Source organism: Lipomyces doorenjongii, assembly GCF_038497915.1.
Source record: "Lipomyces doorenjongii strain NRRL Y-27504 unplaced genomic scaffold V1508scaffold_10, whole genome shotgun sequence".
In the NCBI taxonomy this organism is placed as follows: domain Eukaryota; kingdom Fungi; phylum Ascomycota; class Lipomycetes; order Lipomycetales; family Lipomycetaceae; genus Lipomyces; species Lipomyces doorenjongii.
The window spans coordinates 328,703-344,868 of NW_027118077.1; the positions used below are offsets into that span (position 1 = coordinate 328,703).

Genomic DNA, 16,166 nt, shown 5'->3' on the forward strand with positions numbered 1-16,166 from the left:
ACGGCTGTTTACATTTTAGTGTCGTTGGCGCGGCTGGGAATTGTGTTAACATCACGAACTTCCACTTTTCTCACTTTTTTATACAACGTCACCAGCGCACCATCGCAAAAGGTCAGAACTACTGCGGGATTCTCCTTAAGGCGGACATTTATGCGCTCTTGAGATTGCCTACGCGTTGTGTTTTAAGTTGACTGGGTGACTTTGGTTAAGTACAACAAACGCATTTTGCATCTCAACGTACCGATCGACATTACAATCACGATGAAACCAACTACTCCCACACGCGTGGCATCTCCGGACAAGCTATCTCCAATATCACAGAACCTTCCCCACGGTCGGAACCACGTTGGGCCGACACTCTATTCTTACGGGTCGTCGAAACGTGTGCATACGTTTACTCCAAGCCAGATCAAATCTGCACTTAAGTCGAACGAAGACGTGAATCCTGACATATCTGCCGATCAGACCGTCGAGGATGGTGAATGGAATGACAGCGAACACACTGAGTTTTCGGGGAAGCGGTGGGTGTGGGTTGCTGATAGTGAGAAGGCGTTTGTCAAGGGGTTTATTACTGGAGAGGAAGAGGATGGGATGGTACATGTTCGATGCACAGACGATTTGGTATGTAGATATATGCCATCTGTTAATATGTAGAAGTGCTGATAGGGTCAGGATCGGATTGTCCGGAAAGATGAGGTTGATAAAGTCAACCCCCCGAAATTTGACAAGGCGAATGACATGGCCGAGTTGACTCATCTGAATGAAGCCTCCGTCGTTCACAACCTGGCGTCTAGATATATGGCGGATATGATTTATGTGAGTCTTTTGTGCTGGTGTGGCCGAGCCGAACTAATGTGACTAGACATACTCAGGGCTGTTCTTAGTGGCAGTCAATCCATACTGCAGTTTGCCTATTTACAATCACGCATATATTGCAATGTACAAAAGCAAGTCTCGTGATGTTGCCCCGCCGCATATTTATGCTATCACCGATCTAGCATTCCGCAATATGCTAGAGATGCATGAAAACCAGTCGATTCTCGTTACCGGTGAATCTGGCGCTGGGAAGACTGAAAACACCAAGAAAGTGATTCAATACCTTGCCGCAGTAACGACGCCAACCAACAAGACTAGCGATCTGGGCACTATTGAGCAGCAGATATTGCAGGCAAATCCAATCCTCGAGGCATTCGGCAACTCGCAGACTGTACGCAATAATAACTCGTCACGGTTTGGAAAATTTATAAAGATTGGATTTAGTCGGTCTGGACAGATTTCTGGTGCGTACATTAATTGGTATTTGCTCGAAAAGTCACGTGTGGTCACACAAAGTCCACTTGAACGGAATTACCACATTTTCTACCAGCTGCTATGCGGCGCTTCAGCGTCGTTACGCGAGAAATTCCTATTGGACAGGAAGGTCGGGGACTACGCATACTTGAAGAACGGCCAACAATCAATTCCCGGGATTTCGGACGCGGACGATTTCAAGAAATTGCTGTTGGCTTTCAAGATCATGGGATTCTCCGAGCAGGAACAAACGGACTTGTTGCGCGTGATTGCGATTATATTGCACATCGGCAACCTTGAGATTGGAGCCGAGCGCTCGACCGGGCAGGCGAAGCTACTGCAGTATGTGCAGGTTGAAAAACTGTGTCATGCCATGGGCGTTCCCGTCGACGCGTTTACGAAGGCGCTTTTGCGACCCCGAGTAAGGGCAGGTCGGGATTGGGTTGATCAGTCGCGTACACAACCACAGGTGCAGTTTTCGCTGCATGCGCTCGCGAAAGCGTTGTATGAGCGAGGGTTTGCATACCTTGTCAACCGGATCAACGAGGTTCTGGAGCGAGACAGTGGTAGTACCATGTTCATTGGCGTACTCGACATTGCAGGTTTTGAGATCTTTGAGGCGAATTCTTTTGAGCAGTTGTGTATTAACTATACGAACGAGAAACTGCAGCAATTTTTCAATCACCATATGTTTGTGCTTGAGCAGGAAGAGTATGCCAGGGAGAACATTGACTGGCAGTTTATTGATTTTGGACATGATCTGCAGCCTACTATTGATTTAATTGAGAAGTCGAATGTAAGTTTCAATTTATAAGTGGAAGAACAAATGCTGACGAACGTAGCCAATCGGCATCTTCTCGTGCCTGGATGAGGACTGCGTGATGCCTCGGGCAACGGACAAATCCTTCACGGAAAAGCTACACTCGCTCTGGGATAAGAAGTCCGACAAATATAAGCCGTCGCTATTCAAACAGGGCTTTCGACTGAGGCACTACGCGGCAGAAGTCGATTATTCTACCGAAGGTTGGCTCGAGAAGAACAAAGACCCGCTGAATGACAATATCACGCATTTGCTTTCACTTTCCGAAGAACCGCATATCGCGCAGTTATTTGCCGACGACGTGGAGGGGGACCTCGCGGCGAGGAAGAGAAAAGGATTGTTCCGCACGGTTGCTCAAAGACATAAAGAGCAGCTTACTTCGCTTATGGCGCAGCTGAATTCCACACGGCCCCATTTCGTGAGATGTATTCTCCCGAACCACGAGAAGAGGCCAAGGAAGATGGATAGTGTGCTCGTGCTAGATCAGCTGCGATGTAATGGTGTGTTGGAGGGCATTCGGATTGCGAGAACTGGATTCCCAAACCGGCTTTCGTTCGCGGAATTTAGGCAGCGGTACGAGATTCTTGTTACACAGGGCGCGGGTGCCAGAGGGACACTTGCGAAGGCAACCGCGACGGGGTATGTTGACGGACAACGGGCATGTTCACTAATACTCGACGCGTTGAAGCTCGACAAGGGCGCCTATAGAGTCGGTATCACCAAGGTATTTTTCCGAGCGGGCGTGTTGGCGGAGTTGGAAGACCAGCGAGACAAATTAGTGCGGACAGTCATTACTTTGATTCAGACTCGAGTGCGTGGGTATCTGCAGAGACGGTACGTTAATAAGCGGCTGTACCGCGCTGAAGCCGTGCAAGTTATCGCGCGGAATATCAAAGCTTCGCAGACTGATAGTCCGTGGTGGAAATTGTATGTCAAGATGCAGCCTTTGCTTATGTCCCAACGGGAAACGGTGCAGACTATGGCGCGAGACGGAGAATACCGAAAAGTGGTCGCGCAACTGGCCGATGCTGAGACAGAGTCTCAAATAGCACGGGACCGGGCGCGCAAACTGGAGGCGGAGATGAAAAAAGTGCAGGAGACACTGGAAAGCGAGCGTGCGCTTGCGATAGATAAACAAGAGATATTGCGACGGTCGCAGACGCGGGAGACGGATCTGGAGGAGCAGCTGGCTGTCGCGCTGGAGGATTTGGATAAGTTGGAAGCGCAGTGTGAGGAGTTGCTTGATGCGAAGCGAAAGGCGGACAGGGAGGTTGAGATGTGGCGAGGAGAGTTGGAGAAGGCGGCACGGATTATCGGGCGGTTGGAGGGGGAGAAGAGCGCATTGGATAAGCGGATTGAGACGCTTGTGGCGGATTTGAGCGAGAAGGAGGATAAGGAGGGCAAGATTCATGGTGAAATGGAGCAATTGTGAGTTCTACCCGCACCGGTACATGTGTTGAAGGAAGTGCTAAGATACTCCGTAGGAGTCAGGAGATTCGTCTGCTCAAGGCGATTGTCAGTCAACGCGAGAAGCAGCTGATTACTGTTGAAGAGAAGTTGAAGAACTCTGACATCGAGCTGGAGAGTCGATTAGAACAAGCTGTGAGTTTGATAGGGATGTTTTCGTTGATGGACTAGATGCTAATGGAGTAGAACCTACGGTTCGAGAGCAGCAACAGACAGATGCAGGCGGCTGTGCGAGTAAACCAGGAACTGCGTGAACAGATTGTGAATCTCTCACAGACGACGAGTAAGTTCGAAGGAATTATGAAGAAGAAAGAAGCGGAAATAATTGTGCTACGGGCCGAATTGAAACAGGAAAGTGGCTCGCGAGAGAAATTGGAGAACGAGAAGGCAGCGCTGGAGCGAGAAGTGGAGGGTGTGACGAAGCGGATTGAGATTGTGGAGGACGAGAGCGCGAGCTTGCGCAAGAGAATGCGGGAGGTTGAATTAGAGCGGGAGGCATTCCGCGGACGGCTGCGGCAGAAGGACGAGGAAGAAGGACAGACACGGGCGAAACAAGCGCTCGTTCGGAAAGACGAGATAAAGATTCTGCGAGAGCGGGTAAATGAGGCTGAGAGAAGCTTGAGAATGGTGGCGGATGTGCTCGACAAGATGGGCAGTAACGGTGGGAGTCCCCGGAAGGTGCTAAGTGAGAATGTGTCGGTTAATTGATTTCCAAATGTTTTGATTGCTTCTTTTAGAATGGTATGGTAATAACAGTAATTATACCAATTGTAGAGTGTATATCATGTCAGCGATGAGATTTTTCGAACGTTTAGCCCGACTTCGCCGGGTTCAGAAAGGGTGAGTGATGTGTCGGAAAGTACTATGATGGTTATGCCGCATAGGTTTCCCGTAGTGCATTATCACCAGCGGATTGTAGAAGATGTATATGACGACGCTGATTAGATTATCTCGACAAGCGTCATCAGAGAGTGGCAGGGCTGCACCTTAGTCTGGGCCGCAGTAAATCCGACGAGCGACGATGGCGCTAGGGCAGGCGAGGCGGCGCTAGGCCTCGGCAATCGGCAAAAGTCAAGAACGGCCTAGTTGCTTCCGTTAGTTTGTTAGGTTGCTTCGAAAAGCCAACTAAATGGTTTTTTTGTACCTATGCTTCATCGACAACGACAGATGAGAGTTTACGTCGGGCGAGGGGTGCTATGAATAGAAAGAATATGAACCAGGAATGATTTGGGTCTCGACCGATGTGGCGTCGAGACTGCGGCGAGGGCTAATCTGTTGTATGTGCCTTGACAAATCCTTAACGCAAAGCGGATATGATACTACGTGAAGGACTGGCCTTCTCCTCTGACCGACCATAATAACGTATATAGACGGGAGGGTATAATCGGAGCAGCCACTGAATGGAGTATGGCCGCAGGCATGAGAATGGTATATATTGGTGTAGTTAGCTTTAAAACTGTCGGTTCTGTAAAACTGTCAGTTGCGGCATGGCACATTCGATGTACCGTTTTCTTGAAATAAGGTTACCGGCGACAGACGACTTGGCTTGGAGGCTGTCTACCTTGGATGAACGAAATCATGCGAAAGAACGCAGAGACAGCAGTCAGCAATAATACCGGCCATCCTACCGAGACCTAATCAGGTGCGTTTCCACAGTTGTAAGACCGATACCGTTAGAGGGAGTTAGATCTTACGGGGGATTCTATGAGGATGAGCCCTGCGTTTGAGACAGGACTGACGAAGCCCTCGTTCGGCGTAAAGATGACGCGTCGTCTTGGCAGCGCTAGTAGCTTCGAGCTATGTTGAAAGCGGCTTAGTGCGCCGTTCAGCCGTACTTCCGTGCTTCCGTAGCGTCGGCGGGGAAGCTGTACTGTTGTGGTGCAGGAAGTGCGAATACCCTATGCATATGCCTCGATCTTCAGCCCTGGTTTGCGCACAGTTGTGACCAGAACAGTGGCAAGGCTGACGCGTTGCCTGCCAATGTGACGCAGAACTCTCGGCCGAAATGCACGCGCTGTCGCGTGGCGCTGCTGCCGATGGCCGGTTGCCGATTGCCGGGCCTGCTGGCAACCTTGCCCAGTCCAAGCCTTGCACAACCCAACCGATCGTGTCGAGCAAGTGTCGAGGCGCACGTCGCGTGTCGATGTCCCATTCTCCCGCCTTCGTGCGAACCGAAATTGCGCTGCACTCCGCCATCACAGTCCACCCGCCAGCCCCTATCTACCCGCCAATCGGCCCTATTCTCTTCTTCTTATTCGGACCCCTCCGCTCCTTGTTTGGTGTTATCCGCAGTAGCCTTGCTCACCCCCTCCCCACAAGCAGGCCAGTTTCTCTGGCACGACTGGCAAATACAACCACGTAAGCTGAGCCGCACACGGCTGAATCCGCAGAAACCTTCTTTGCCCAATATGACCACGGCTGACACTGCCAGCACCAAGACCACTCGCCCCGCAAACACTCCGCTATCAGACGACGAAACTGTCGAAGCAGGCATCCGTATACTCCGCGACATGTTGGCAGTCGTCCGCGCATACCATCCTGACAATTCCGACGAGCGCGACACTTGCTTCCTCGAGAAAGCCCAAAGTGAAGACAGCTACACAGGTCTGTATTCATTCTGTATCTATCTGCTGCTGCAGCCGCCAATATTAACGGCTCCAGACGATAAAAAGATATCGTTCGCGCCCGATTGCACAGACTGCAGGTGTCCAAGTACTCTTGCAGTTAAGAAGCTCATGCACAAAATGCGTCGCCGGAATGACGATGGTGATGAACTTGACGTCCTCAGCGCGACGTCCACGAATACCACGTCCATGACTGGTGTCACGTTGACCAACAGCATTGTCGAGAAAATGAAGACACTGAGAATTCGCCAAAACAAGGAAGGTGTGTATCATGTTAATGATTTGGATTAATAACCATACTGACTTTGATGAGATATGGAAAAACAGTCTTCTAAACTCGACAAACCCACTTCCGAATGCAACCGATTGACTTTTGCCCAGCGACTGCGTGCTCTTGTCCCGAAGACGCCTCGCCATGAAGTTAACGAGAAATCCGAGGACGCTGATCAACCTCGCCATACAATACGGTGTAAAAAGCACTTCCATAAACAGGCGCTCATCGCGACACTCCACCGGAAAGCCAAGACATGCGTCGACAAAGTCAATGCCCTCCGTGCCCGTGGCGGGGCCGCTGTCCTTGCCATGACTTCGACGTTGTCAGGTACTGCTCTAACGGGAAATTTGACCCAGAAAATGGATGAGGTCAAGGTTAAAGTCGAACCTGATGCTCCTGTATTTGCGAATGCCTTCACGACCCCTGCACCAGCCCCAGTGCAACCTCTGGCTGGTCCCGCACGCTGGCCATATCCGTCGGCGGCGGCTTTCACTCTAGCGAAGCAGCATCTCCCGACACGACTATCCGCTGAACCACAGGGTGCGCAGGATGTATCTATAGTTAAGAACACTCCTTTGAATTCGCCCGACATATTATCTGACAAAATGGACTACAACCACGTCGATGACGATGGAGGACAAGGGTTGGAACTCGAACTGTCACAAGTCGACAAAGCTGCTGAAGAAGTGTCGGATGACGACATTGACGTTGACGACATCGAGAAATTCTTTGAGGAGCAGGAAGAAATCGGCCTTTCCTACCTCAACTTTGACGAACAGTTGACTGCAATGACAGCGTCGCCGTCTCCATCCACGCAAGAAGTGCCTATTGCGGCCAAGGAATTGGCAGCAAACCTGGAATGGGCATCTCTACGTCCTGTCTCTCCCGAAGCCGTAACGGCCACAGCGACTAACCGATACACCACGCAGTTCGCACAACAAGTTCTCACACACCACGGCTTCCAGGGTCCCCTAGATTCCGTTGCAGCCTTGAACGTGTTCCACAACCTCATGCGCTCCGGTGGTCCTCCCGTTTCTTTATCCGCAACCAGCGCCACCGCAGTCACCGCAGACGAAGTTACAACCACAGCACCGCTTGTCACCATCGCAGCCGGCAAGCCAGGCGTTATCCATATGCCTACTTGTGCGGTATCCGCAACAGCCGTTGCAACAAGTTCTTCCGCCTTCGTTCTGCACGAGCGTCCTCCGTCGCCGCCACTAGAGCCCGTCAACCCTCACGAGAGCGATGTGATCGCCGACTTCGGTCTCGCTGGACCTTCAACTGCTACTGCCCGTATTAGCGGCCTTAGAGCTCCGTCCGTTCCGGACTCTGTTGACCCGCTCGTTCGACGGTTTATGGCGATCGGTGGCATTGAGCGGCTATTCCCGGGTCTGGCGACAGACTGGCGTTTTTCAGGAAGCATACCCGAATTATCGACAAATTTCGACCATCAAATGACAGACTCTGTCCAGGGCATTAGCTACATCCCAACCAGTCCGGATGACCCCATGAGCATTGCGCGACTGACGAACCCGAATCCTGGAGAATCAGCCGCATCGTCGAGCTATACCGCCACTACGGGATCCAGTTCTGCCGGGTCAACGCCGACAAGCTTGAGCTCGGGCTCGAACGGGTACGGCACGAACGGCAATGGTCGCAGCAGTATCAACTCGCTCTTGCTCGGCGCGGCGGCGTTCCCGTCTGGGTATCCGGGAGATTTAGGACACTACCGACGAAGCAGCACGACCAGTACCGGTTCTCACTCGCGCGAAGCTGAGGATGAAGATGAAGATGGCAACAACAGCACGTCGTCAAATTCTGACCACGGGCCAAATTACACGACGACAAGCAACTTGAGTAATGCCAGCGGCCCTCTACCCCGGTGGCATGGTCCAGTTTCTGTTCCGCCCAGCCCGAATTACAATACACATCCGTCGCTGCAGAATCTCACACACCAGCAACAGCCGCCTCTACCTAGAGTTGCGGGGCCGCAGCGTGTTCGCTCACGAAAACAGCAATGTCCGGAGTGTAACGGGTGGTACTCCAACCTGTCAGCGCACTGCTCCACGCACTTATCCTACGCGTCCCGACCACATTCCTGCACAGTCTGCGGCCGCGGATTCTCCCGCCCGAATGACCTTCTCCGTCATCAAAAGTCCCATCAAGGAGACGCGCCTTTCTGTTGTCCCTATCACGCCGTCGACAGGCGGTGTCATCCGTCTGGGGGATTTTCGCGATGCGACACGTATAAGAATCACCTGAAGTCTATGCATTTCGATTATCCCGTCGGCACGAAGAAGAAAGACCGACAGGGTGCAGGGGGAAAATGTAGGGCATGTTTGATGGAGTTTGAGAATGTAGATGAATGGATTTCGGCACATGTCGAGAGTGGTCGGTGTAAGGTTTTGCAGTGATCGAGCTCTGCTTGCGATGTTGTGTGGTTGCGAATAGACATGAGTTGATTGTGGGATACCCGAACCGGAGTTTATGGGCCAAAAAGGCAATGGCATTGTATATTTAGGTGGCATTTTCTTGAATCGTGATCGTCCCGTTTACATGTTTATTCGCTGTTGTTGAGCGTAATTTTGTTTGTCTTTTTGGGAATGTCGTGAATGCTATCTCTTCCCTTTGCTTGGAACGACAAAAACAGATATTTTCGCCGTTTGCCAAAGTATGCATAAATTTGGGTGACGCCTGAAAGCTCATTTCCAGCGAAATCCGCGAAACAAATCGCGGAATTGGCCCCTTAAGATGTCAGTTTTATTGTTTCTAAATCGAAACACGTTGACCGTAGCCTCTAATTCGACACTAACCCAAAATTGCGATCGTGTATCTTAGTTAGTCCCAAAATTTAGGAAGGAGTGGGGACGTGCTGAGGCCGGGCGTTGCGATTATTCTGCAATTGGTTAATAAACTGACATTTCTGCGTCAGGTACACCCCCCCCACTAGTGTGTCAACTTGTGTTCGAGTGCAGACCGGCATGATGAACCGGCCAAAATTGTGGGCAGGCAAACATGGCTCCACCTCACCAAAGTCGATATCCGTTTAAAAGTAAGCAGGTGGTAAGCAGGTGATATATCTCCTCTTTGTAAGGGAAAACTTAACCGACATTTTACAATATTTTGCGAATGATATTTCGTGACGTGGGCCGAACTCCGCTTAACACGAAAATGCGTTTCACTTCTATGCCATAAACACCCACTTATCTATAGAGTCTATAACTTAGGGGCTTTCATCCGACAAATTACCCTAACCATTTACACAAACCCCTCGGTATTTGACAAGTTTTCAATTGAAACCCCATTTTTTGTTGCTAATTATTCCAGGGTTGGGGTTGAAATAGAATTAGCCCAAAATGCACCGAATTGTGGCAATTTGAATGAAAGCCCCTAACTGAGTTGCGGTCTCACGTGCGACTCGATTTGTCGCATAATATGACCGTATCTTCTGTAATTATAATAGCATGTATAATAATCTTCAATAAGAAACTTAACGGCCTAAGGTACAAAGGTAATATTGAACGCATCAGGTCTACTTTGCCTCCGTCATGCAATCGAATGATGAATACAGGACAAACGCATATCTGTAACTTCTATTGTCTACTCTATCTGTACCGTCATGGTCATCATCATCGTCGCAAAAATGTCAAATTTCTACATCATAGATGATAACACACGAACCCGCCATTTCCGAATTTATCACTTTGTAAAGATAAACGCCATAGCCTACTAAATTCCAACTCCCATCCCTCGTGGACACTCACAAAGAAATATTATGCCTCCTTCTCGTCGCCAAAAAGAGTACGCCCTTTATTTCTAAACGCGTTAGAAATAAGCTCGCTAGTCCGTTCCATAGTCTTTCCAAACTGCAATCTATTCGAATTCGCATTCGCACTCATGACTGTACTTCCTGTGGCAACCACAGCGGAGGCGGAAGAGGACGAGGGCAAGGACGTATGTGTATCCGCACCGAAACTGTCTGCCATGTCGCGCCTGACCACCATTCCGGGAATGCTAATCGCGGTTACCGGGCCTGAGCTGCCCAATACGATTCCGTCACTGGAGAAATTCCCCCCGGCCGACGCAAAGGTGAGCTTCTTTGGTGGAGGAGATTGGGACATCGATCTCCGACTCGTGTCCACGGGTGATCGTGATGACGATTTGACTGTGCGGAAAGATTGCGGCGATGATGAACGGGTTGAACGCTTGACTTCTCTTTCGTCATTCTCATCGTCGGCGTCGAGATCGCAATCGGGCTTAAGAGTTTCGGACTCGGCATCCTTTCGCTGCCCTGACGCAACACTATTGCTTTTAACTTCCTCATTCGCGTCATTTATTTTGTCTTGGCCGTCTTGTTTCCGAGCCTTGGCGCTCTCGTAACCGATACTAGTCGACGAAGAAGACCACGATGAAGCCTTGGATTCCTCCTCAAACATGTTGTCCACCTTCAACTTGACACTCACCACACTCACCGGAACAGACAGATATTTTTCCAACACGTTCAACACATGCGGTATGACAATCTGCTGCACGTCTTTGCCCCATATGATATCCAAATGCTCATGACCCTCAACAGGAATCGCGACCGCATGCGCCGGTAACTCTTTCAGCATCGCATCGATGTCAACTAATGAGTCCGCTGTGCCATACATTAAATATATCGGACTGCGTATATTCCGGGTTGGGAATTGCGCGACTTTATAAAACGCTTGACCATATAGTCGAACTGGAGAACTAGGCTCGTCGTCGAACATTTGGAAGCATGAGTGGCGCATGATTTGGAACCAGTGCACGACAGTCTTGACGGAGGCGAAGGAGTAGAGGTGCGCGTAGGCAGCGACCTTCTGGTGGAACGAAATGTGTTTGCCGTGCCAGTTGAACAGGAAAATTAGTGACCTGTCGATTAGTCGGACAAACAGCGGTGGATCTAGTCAATCAGTTGAGCCGAAAATAAAACAAACCGGGTCAAAACTTACACATAATACTCTGCCAAAATATGGCACTCGATAAAATCGCCTTGCGTCCGAAAAAGAAGAACATAATCGTCGGCGAAGCCTTAATCAGTGCATCAACAATACCAATACTTAGTCCTCCAGGCGCCATTGCAGGCGCGAGTGCTACAAACACCTTGACCTTGTCGTTCAACCCGGGGTGCAAACTCAGCGCCGCAAATGCTTGTGCGCTGCCCTGAGAAAAGCCGATATACGCGAGAGAACTTTGGCCGGCGGTCGAGAGGATGTAGTCGATCGTGTCGGGAATGTCGTAGAGCGCGAATTCGTCCATGGAGAAGTTCCAGAACGCACTTTCAGTGGATTGGAGGAAGACATGTTTCTTCGAGTACTTATTACCACGATTGTTTCCGAGCTTTCGTGAATATCAGTATAGTATTAAAGAAGATGGCGATTGCAAACACACCCAAACATCATAACCGCGCTCCACTAGCAGAAATGGTAGGCACCGTTGCGGATCAGTAAGACAGACCCACACTTCACTATTCATCAGCAAGCCATGATGCAAGTACACTATCGGCTTTCCCTTCGGCAGGATGTTTTCCGCTGCCTCGCGCTTTGACTGATAAATCCTGTGCACGCCCAGCAAGTACCCATCCGTAGTCTTGACGATGTGCTCCTCAACGCGGTATCCGTAAATTTCACATATATCAACGAACCCCGCCGCGCTGCAAATTTCCTGCACGATCGTCCTTTCCTTTGTCACGGTGGGGACAAATTTGGTGTACATCCGCTTTGTAACATCCTCGCATAGCACAATGATTGGCGATGGCAGACAAGAGGTGAGGAATCGCAGTATGGACTCGAGCATTACTAGACACAGACCGAAGAGGAGCGGCGGCCATTCCCGTAGCTCGAGCCGACCTAAGAGCGGGAGTGGCATCTTCGTGAATTTGATGCAGTCAAACGTACCAGGCAGTACAGATTGAAATAGAACTAGAGGACCAGGAGAATTACTGATCTCAAGGCTGCCGAGATGGGCATAAAGACGGAAAGTTTAGCAAACGCGCGGATCTTGTCTATGATTGACGTCAGAGTAGATCGCGAGCAGTGTAAGAAGGCTAAGATGGGTTAAGTGCATCTGGCCCGATAATGTAGGGCCCGATAATGTAGGACTTGAAAACGATCGGCTCGATGCCAATAACATGCGGGTCAGAACGGAGCATATTTCCGGGCACGCAAACTCTATGTGTAGCTAGTTACAACGACCAAAATTTCTTCTAGCAGCATCAGTCCAACTCGACAACGCGACATACTCGTAGAAATTAATCACACGATAGGTCTGCCATTTCAAAACGAAATTTGATATTTTCAGTTCGTGAAAGGGAAAGGTGGCCGAGATTTGCTAGATATGGCGAACGCTCTTCACTATGCAGGCTTAAAACTAAAGTACAAATTTAATTGCATAACATCTGCATTTATGCCATAAAGACACGTATTTTAGTCGACTGAGCTTGAGCAGCTCGTTAGGATGGTATCTTGTTTATAAAGGCATTTGGTTCTTCTTGACTTTGGATCGGCGTACTGAACATGTTATCGTGCGGTTTAAGGATGACGGGATATTCAACCAGAATTGTAACTAATAATCGTTTGTATAGTCAGGCTTTTCAATAAAATATAATGGCATAAACCACTAAAGGTGCTCGCATTTGGGCCGGAATTACCGTGACCCAACAGTTTTGCAGGTTCAAGTTGTTTGGTCGGGTCTCCTGTCCCGCTATCGCTGCCCATTGAGACACATTGCACAGTCGCAGATCCCCCGTAATTAGATGTACGACCTTGAATTGCAAGTCTATCATATGCGGAATTTTGAATGGCACAATTGGCAGTTTGCCGTCGTCGATAGTTTAATCAACGTAGTCGCCTCTATCGATACGTTGCATTGAGCCTCCGTGAAAGACTATGGAATTCAAAGAATAACATATGTAATTTACCTCATTAGCATCCCGAAATTTCCTGGAAGCTGCTAACTGATGCGTGACAAAATTCGAAATAAAATTTGCGATCACAAATTGTCATGGAGCACGAATTCAAACTCGAATCATCGAATATTATTCATTGTTATTAATTGTTATACATAACCGACTAATCCCCACTCGCATAAATTTCCCATCTTTTAGTATGTTAGATATAGACGTTAGATTTTTTCGTATTACACCACAGAAAGATTGATAATGTTGGCGTATTGAACATGAAAGACGTGTCGTGAAACAGCGGTGATACTATATTTATGCTTGAACTTTCTTCTCCAAGACGGCAAGGAGAGTGCTAGCATCAGCAGCGAATTTTCGAATACCGTCACTAGAAATTGTTAATAAGCAATAACAACATATTAGATCAACAAGCACTTACGAAAGCTTCTCAGTAGCCATCTGGTCTTCGTTGAGCTCGAATCGGAAAGAAGCCTCATCGTCGATGAACGACACCTTCGCGATATCGAGAGTAGACGCACCAGAGGCGTCCAGCTTCTTGGGAACGGGGTCAGTGGAGTTGTAGAGCTCCTCAAGGAGACCGGGCGAGATAGTAAGGAAGTCACATCCAGCGAGCTCCTTGATCTCACCAGTGTTACGGAAAGAGGCACCCATAACGATGGTCTTGTAACCAAACTTCTTGTAGTAGTTGTAGATCTTCTGAACGGACTGGACACCGGGGTCCTCAGCGCCAGAGTAGGACTTACCGGTCGCAGCCTTATACCAGTCAAGGATTCGGCCGACAAAGGGGGAGATGAGGGTGGCGTTGGCCTCAGCAGCGGCTACGGCCTGGACGAAGGAGAAAAGTAGAGTAAGGTTGGTGTGAATGTTGTACTTCGCTTCGAGCTCACGTGCAGCTTGGATTCCCTCGTAAGTGGAGGCGATCTTGATGAGGATGCGGTCCGACGAGATGCCGATTGATTTGTACAGATCGATGATCTTGAGAGCCTTCTTGATGGTGCCCTCCTTGTCAAAGGAAAGACGGGCGTCGACCTCAGTCGAGACACGGCCTGGGACAATCTTCAAGATCTCCTTGCCGAACTCGACGAGAAGACGATCAAGCGCCTCGGAGGCCTGCTCAGCAGGGGTGGCGCCGTGGGCCTTGCCATACTCGACAGCCACATCGATGAGCTTAGCGTACTCAGCTTTCTTCGCGGCCGCAAGAATCAAGGACGGATTGGTGGTAGCATCCTGCGGTTTGTACTTAGCGATGGCTGTGGCGAGAGTTAGCAATCAACTGTTGCTGATACCAGTTGCATTGGCAGCGATGACGCCACAGGAGTAAAGGAACTTACACTCAAATTCGCCGGAATCGGTGACGACAACGGTGCCGGAGGCTTTGAGCTGGTCGAGAGAAGATGCCATTGTCATTTAGTAGATGGAGGAGATTTGGAGCAGATTAATTGAATGGTTATGACTGAGGAAGAGAAGATGATTTGGGGCGGTATATGAATATATGGGGACGGTCAGGAGGTTTGCCGGCTCGGGCGAGTGCTGGCCGTAGGCGTGGGCGCTTCAAGCCAAACGGGTCGCTGAGTGGCCCCCGCCAACGCCTCGACGAGCTCTCGCACAACCTGCCCAACGCTACGCTTCATAAGCCAATGTCGTGAGCACATGGTTTGAATATACAGGTATCTGCTCTAAGGCAAGCAACAATTGATAGATCAGTCAGCAGATTCATATTCATGTATATTGTTGTTATTAGTTTCATACAACTGCCTGCTGGTGCAGCTCCACGTATACTGTGATGGTCTCAGTAACTGCTAGCTCTCCAGCGTAGCGTCGGATTGGCGCTGCCCGAGATCGGTTGGCACACACCGGGCTCCCAATTTGATTCTAGAGCGCAGTGTCATTATTTATTCGGCTGGTCTCGCAAATATTCTCGTAATTGACCACCTGTGAGATGCTAATCGTGTCTGTCATCTGCGGCAAAAGCATAAGGTCTTCTGCTTCCGCTTTTTGCCGAAGTCGCCTTATTCCGTTAACCTTTTTGTCCCTGCAGATCTTCATACGCTGTATCACGTCGAGCCAGTCCACTGTCTCTAAAATAACTCAGCATTGCCATTATGGAAAATAGGGCTGGACACGAATACAATTTTCTCTATTCGCATTCGTATTCGCAATTCGCAGAATAAACTTTCATTCGCAACGAATAAAATGTCGGCTGCGAATGCGAATGCGAATAATATTCGTATATTCGCAGGGTTTCAGAGACCCCCTAACCCCTGAAAACCCTTCTCAGTTTCTCTTATCAAAAACTGTATTTTACTTTCACCGACGAACGAGCTGATAATTAGTCCAGCTCCTTTACTGATCTTCGAACCAAGCTTTCAACATAAATCTCTTACAGCATGGCCGATAGCGACTGCGAAATTCTATCTGTCAGCGGGGTCGATGACTTATCTGTTGGCTCGTTCAAACGCCCTCAGCGTGCACGCGACTTGATTATCGCCTGCTTAATGACGGTAGTGACGATGAAGCTGCCCTGGAAGACAGAATGGTGAAGAGAGGCCGGTTTCCTTCACCACTTGATAGTAGTGAACCGATAGCACCCGATGATGCAGCAAGTCAATTGTCTCGAGATGTAGACCATATTGAAAATTATTCTCAGAATGATGCAGGATCTCTTGATGAGAAATCGGAAATATCATTGGAGTCTATGGTGTCCTCAAAGCCTTCTGCCCAGCGTCAGAACACTCTGCTCTGGTCGTA

At 49.4% G+C, this 16,166-nt stretch overlaps 6 protein-coding genes across 6 annotated transcripts; 4 read left to right on the forward strand and 2 right to left on the reverse strand.

Annotated features, from left to right (window-relative positions):
- Positions 1-586: 586 nt before the first annotated feature.
- V1508DRAFT_350987 (P-loop containing nucleoside triphosphate hydrolase protein) lies at positions 587-3,542 on the forward strand (the record flags this gene model as incomplete). Its single annotated transcript, XM_066936801.1, has 4 exons — positions 587-625; positions 673-816; positions 863-2,086; positions 2,133-3,542. The coding sequence occupies 4 exons, from the start codon at positions 587-589 to the stop codon at positions 3,540-3,542; spliced, it is 2,817 nt and encodes a 938-aa protein (XP_066797505.1).
- Positions 3,543-3,655: 113 nt separating this feature from the next.
- Positions 3,656-4,365, forward strand: V1508DRAFT_366985 (uncharacterized protein). Its single transcript, XM_066937375.1, has one exon. The coding sequence runs from the start codon at positions 3,794-3,796 to the stop codon at positions 4,283-4,285; it is 492 nt and encodes a 163-aa protein (XP_066797506.1). The 5' UTR covers positions 3,656-3,793; the 3' UTR covers positions 4,286-4,365.
- Positions 4,366-5,749: 1,384 nt separating this feature from the next.
- On the forward strand, positions 5,750-9,163 carry V1508DRAFT_366987 (uncharacterized protein). The gene is made up of 3 exons (XM_066937376.1): positions 5,750-6,181; positions 6,239-6,463; positions 6,515-9,163. Exons 1-3 carry the CDS (start codon positions 5,986-5,988, stop codon positions 8,887-8,889), a joined length of 2,796 nt encoding a protein of 931 aa, XP_066797507.1. The 5' UTR covers positions 5,750-5,985; the 3' UTR covers positions 8,890-9,163.
- A 774-nt stretch (positions 9,164-9,937) lies between these two features.
- V1508DRAFT_412845 (Alpha/Beta hydrolase protein) lies at positions 9,938-12,600 on the reverse strand. The gene is made up of 3 exons (XM_066939681.1): positions 11,891-12,600; positions 11,452-11,839; positions 9,938-11,402 (listed from the first exon to the last, which is right to left on the reverse strand). Exons 1-3 carry the CDS (start codon positions 12,365-12,367, stop codon positions 10,249-10,251), a joined length of 2,019 nt encoding a protein of 672 aa, XP_066797508.1. The 5' UTR covers positions 12,368-12,600; the 3' UTR covers positions 9,938-10,248.
- Positions 12,601-13,497: 897 nt separating this feature from the next.
- Positions 13,498-14,819, reverse strand: V1508DRAFT_443712 (uncharacterized protein; the record flags this gene model as incomplete). Its single annotated transcript, XM_066942386.1, has 3 exons — positions 13,498-13,785; positions 13,837-14,668; positions 14,750-14,819. The coding sequence occupies 3 exons, from the start codon at positions 14,817-14,819 to the stop codon at positions 13,713-13,715; spliced, it is 975 nt and encodes a 324-aa protein (XP_066797509.1). The 3' UTR covers positions 13,498-13,712.
- An 888-nt stretch (positions 14,820-15,707) lies between these two features.
- V1508DRAFT_22599 (uncharacterized protein) lies at positions 15,708-16,166 on the forward strand (the record flags this gene model as incomplete). The annotated part of the gene is made up of 1 exon (XM_066936287.1): positions 15,708-16,166. A coding segment is annotated over exon 1 (215 nt), but the record flags the coding sequence as incomplete, so codon positions are not given.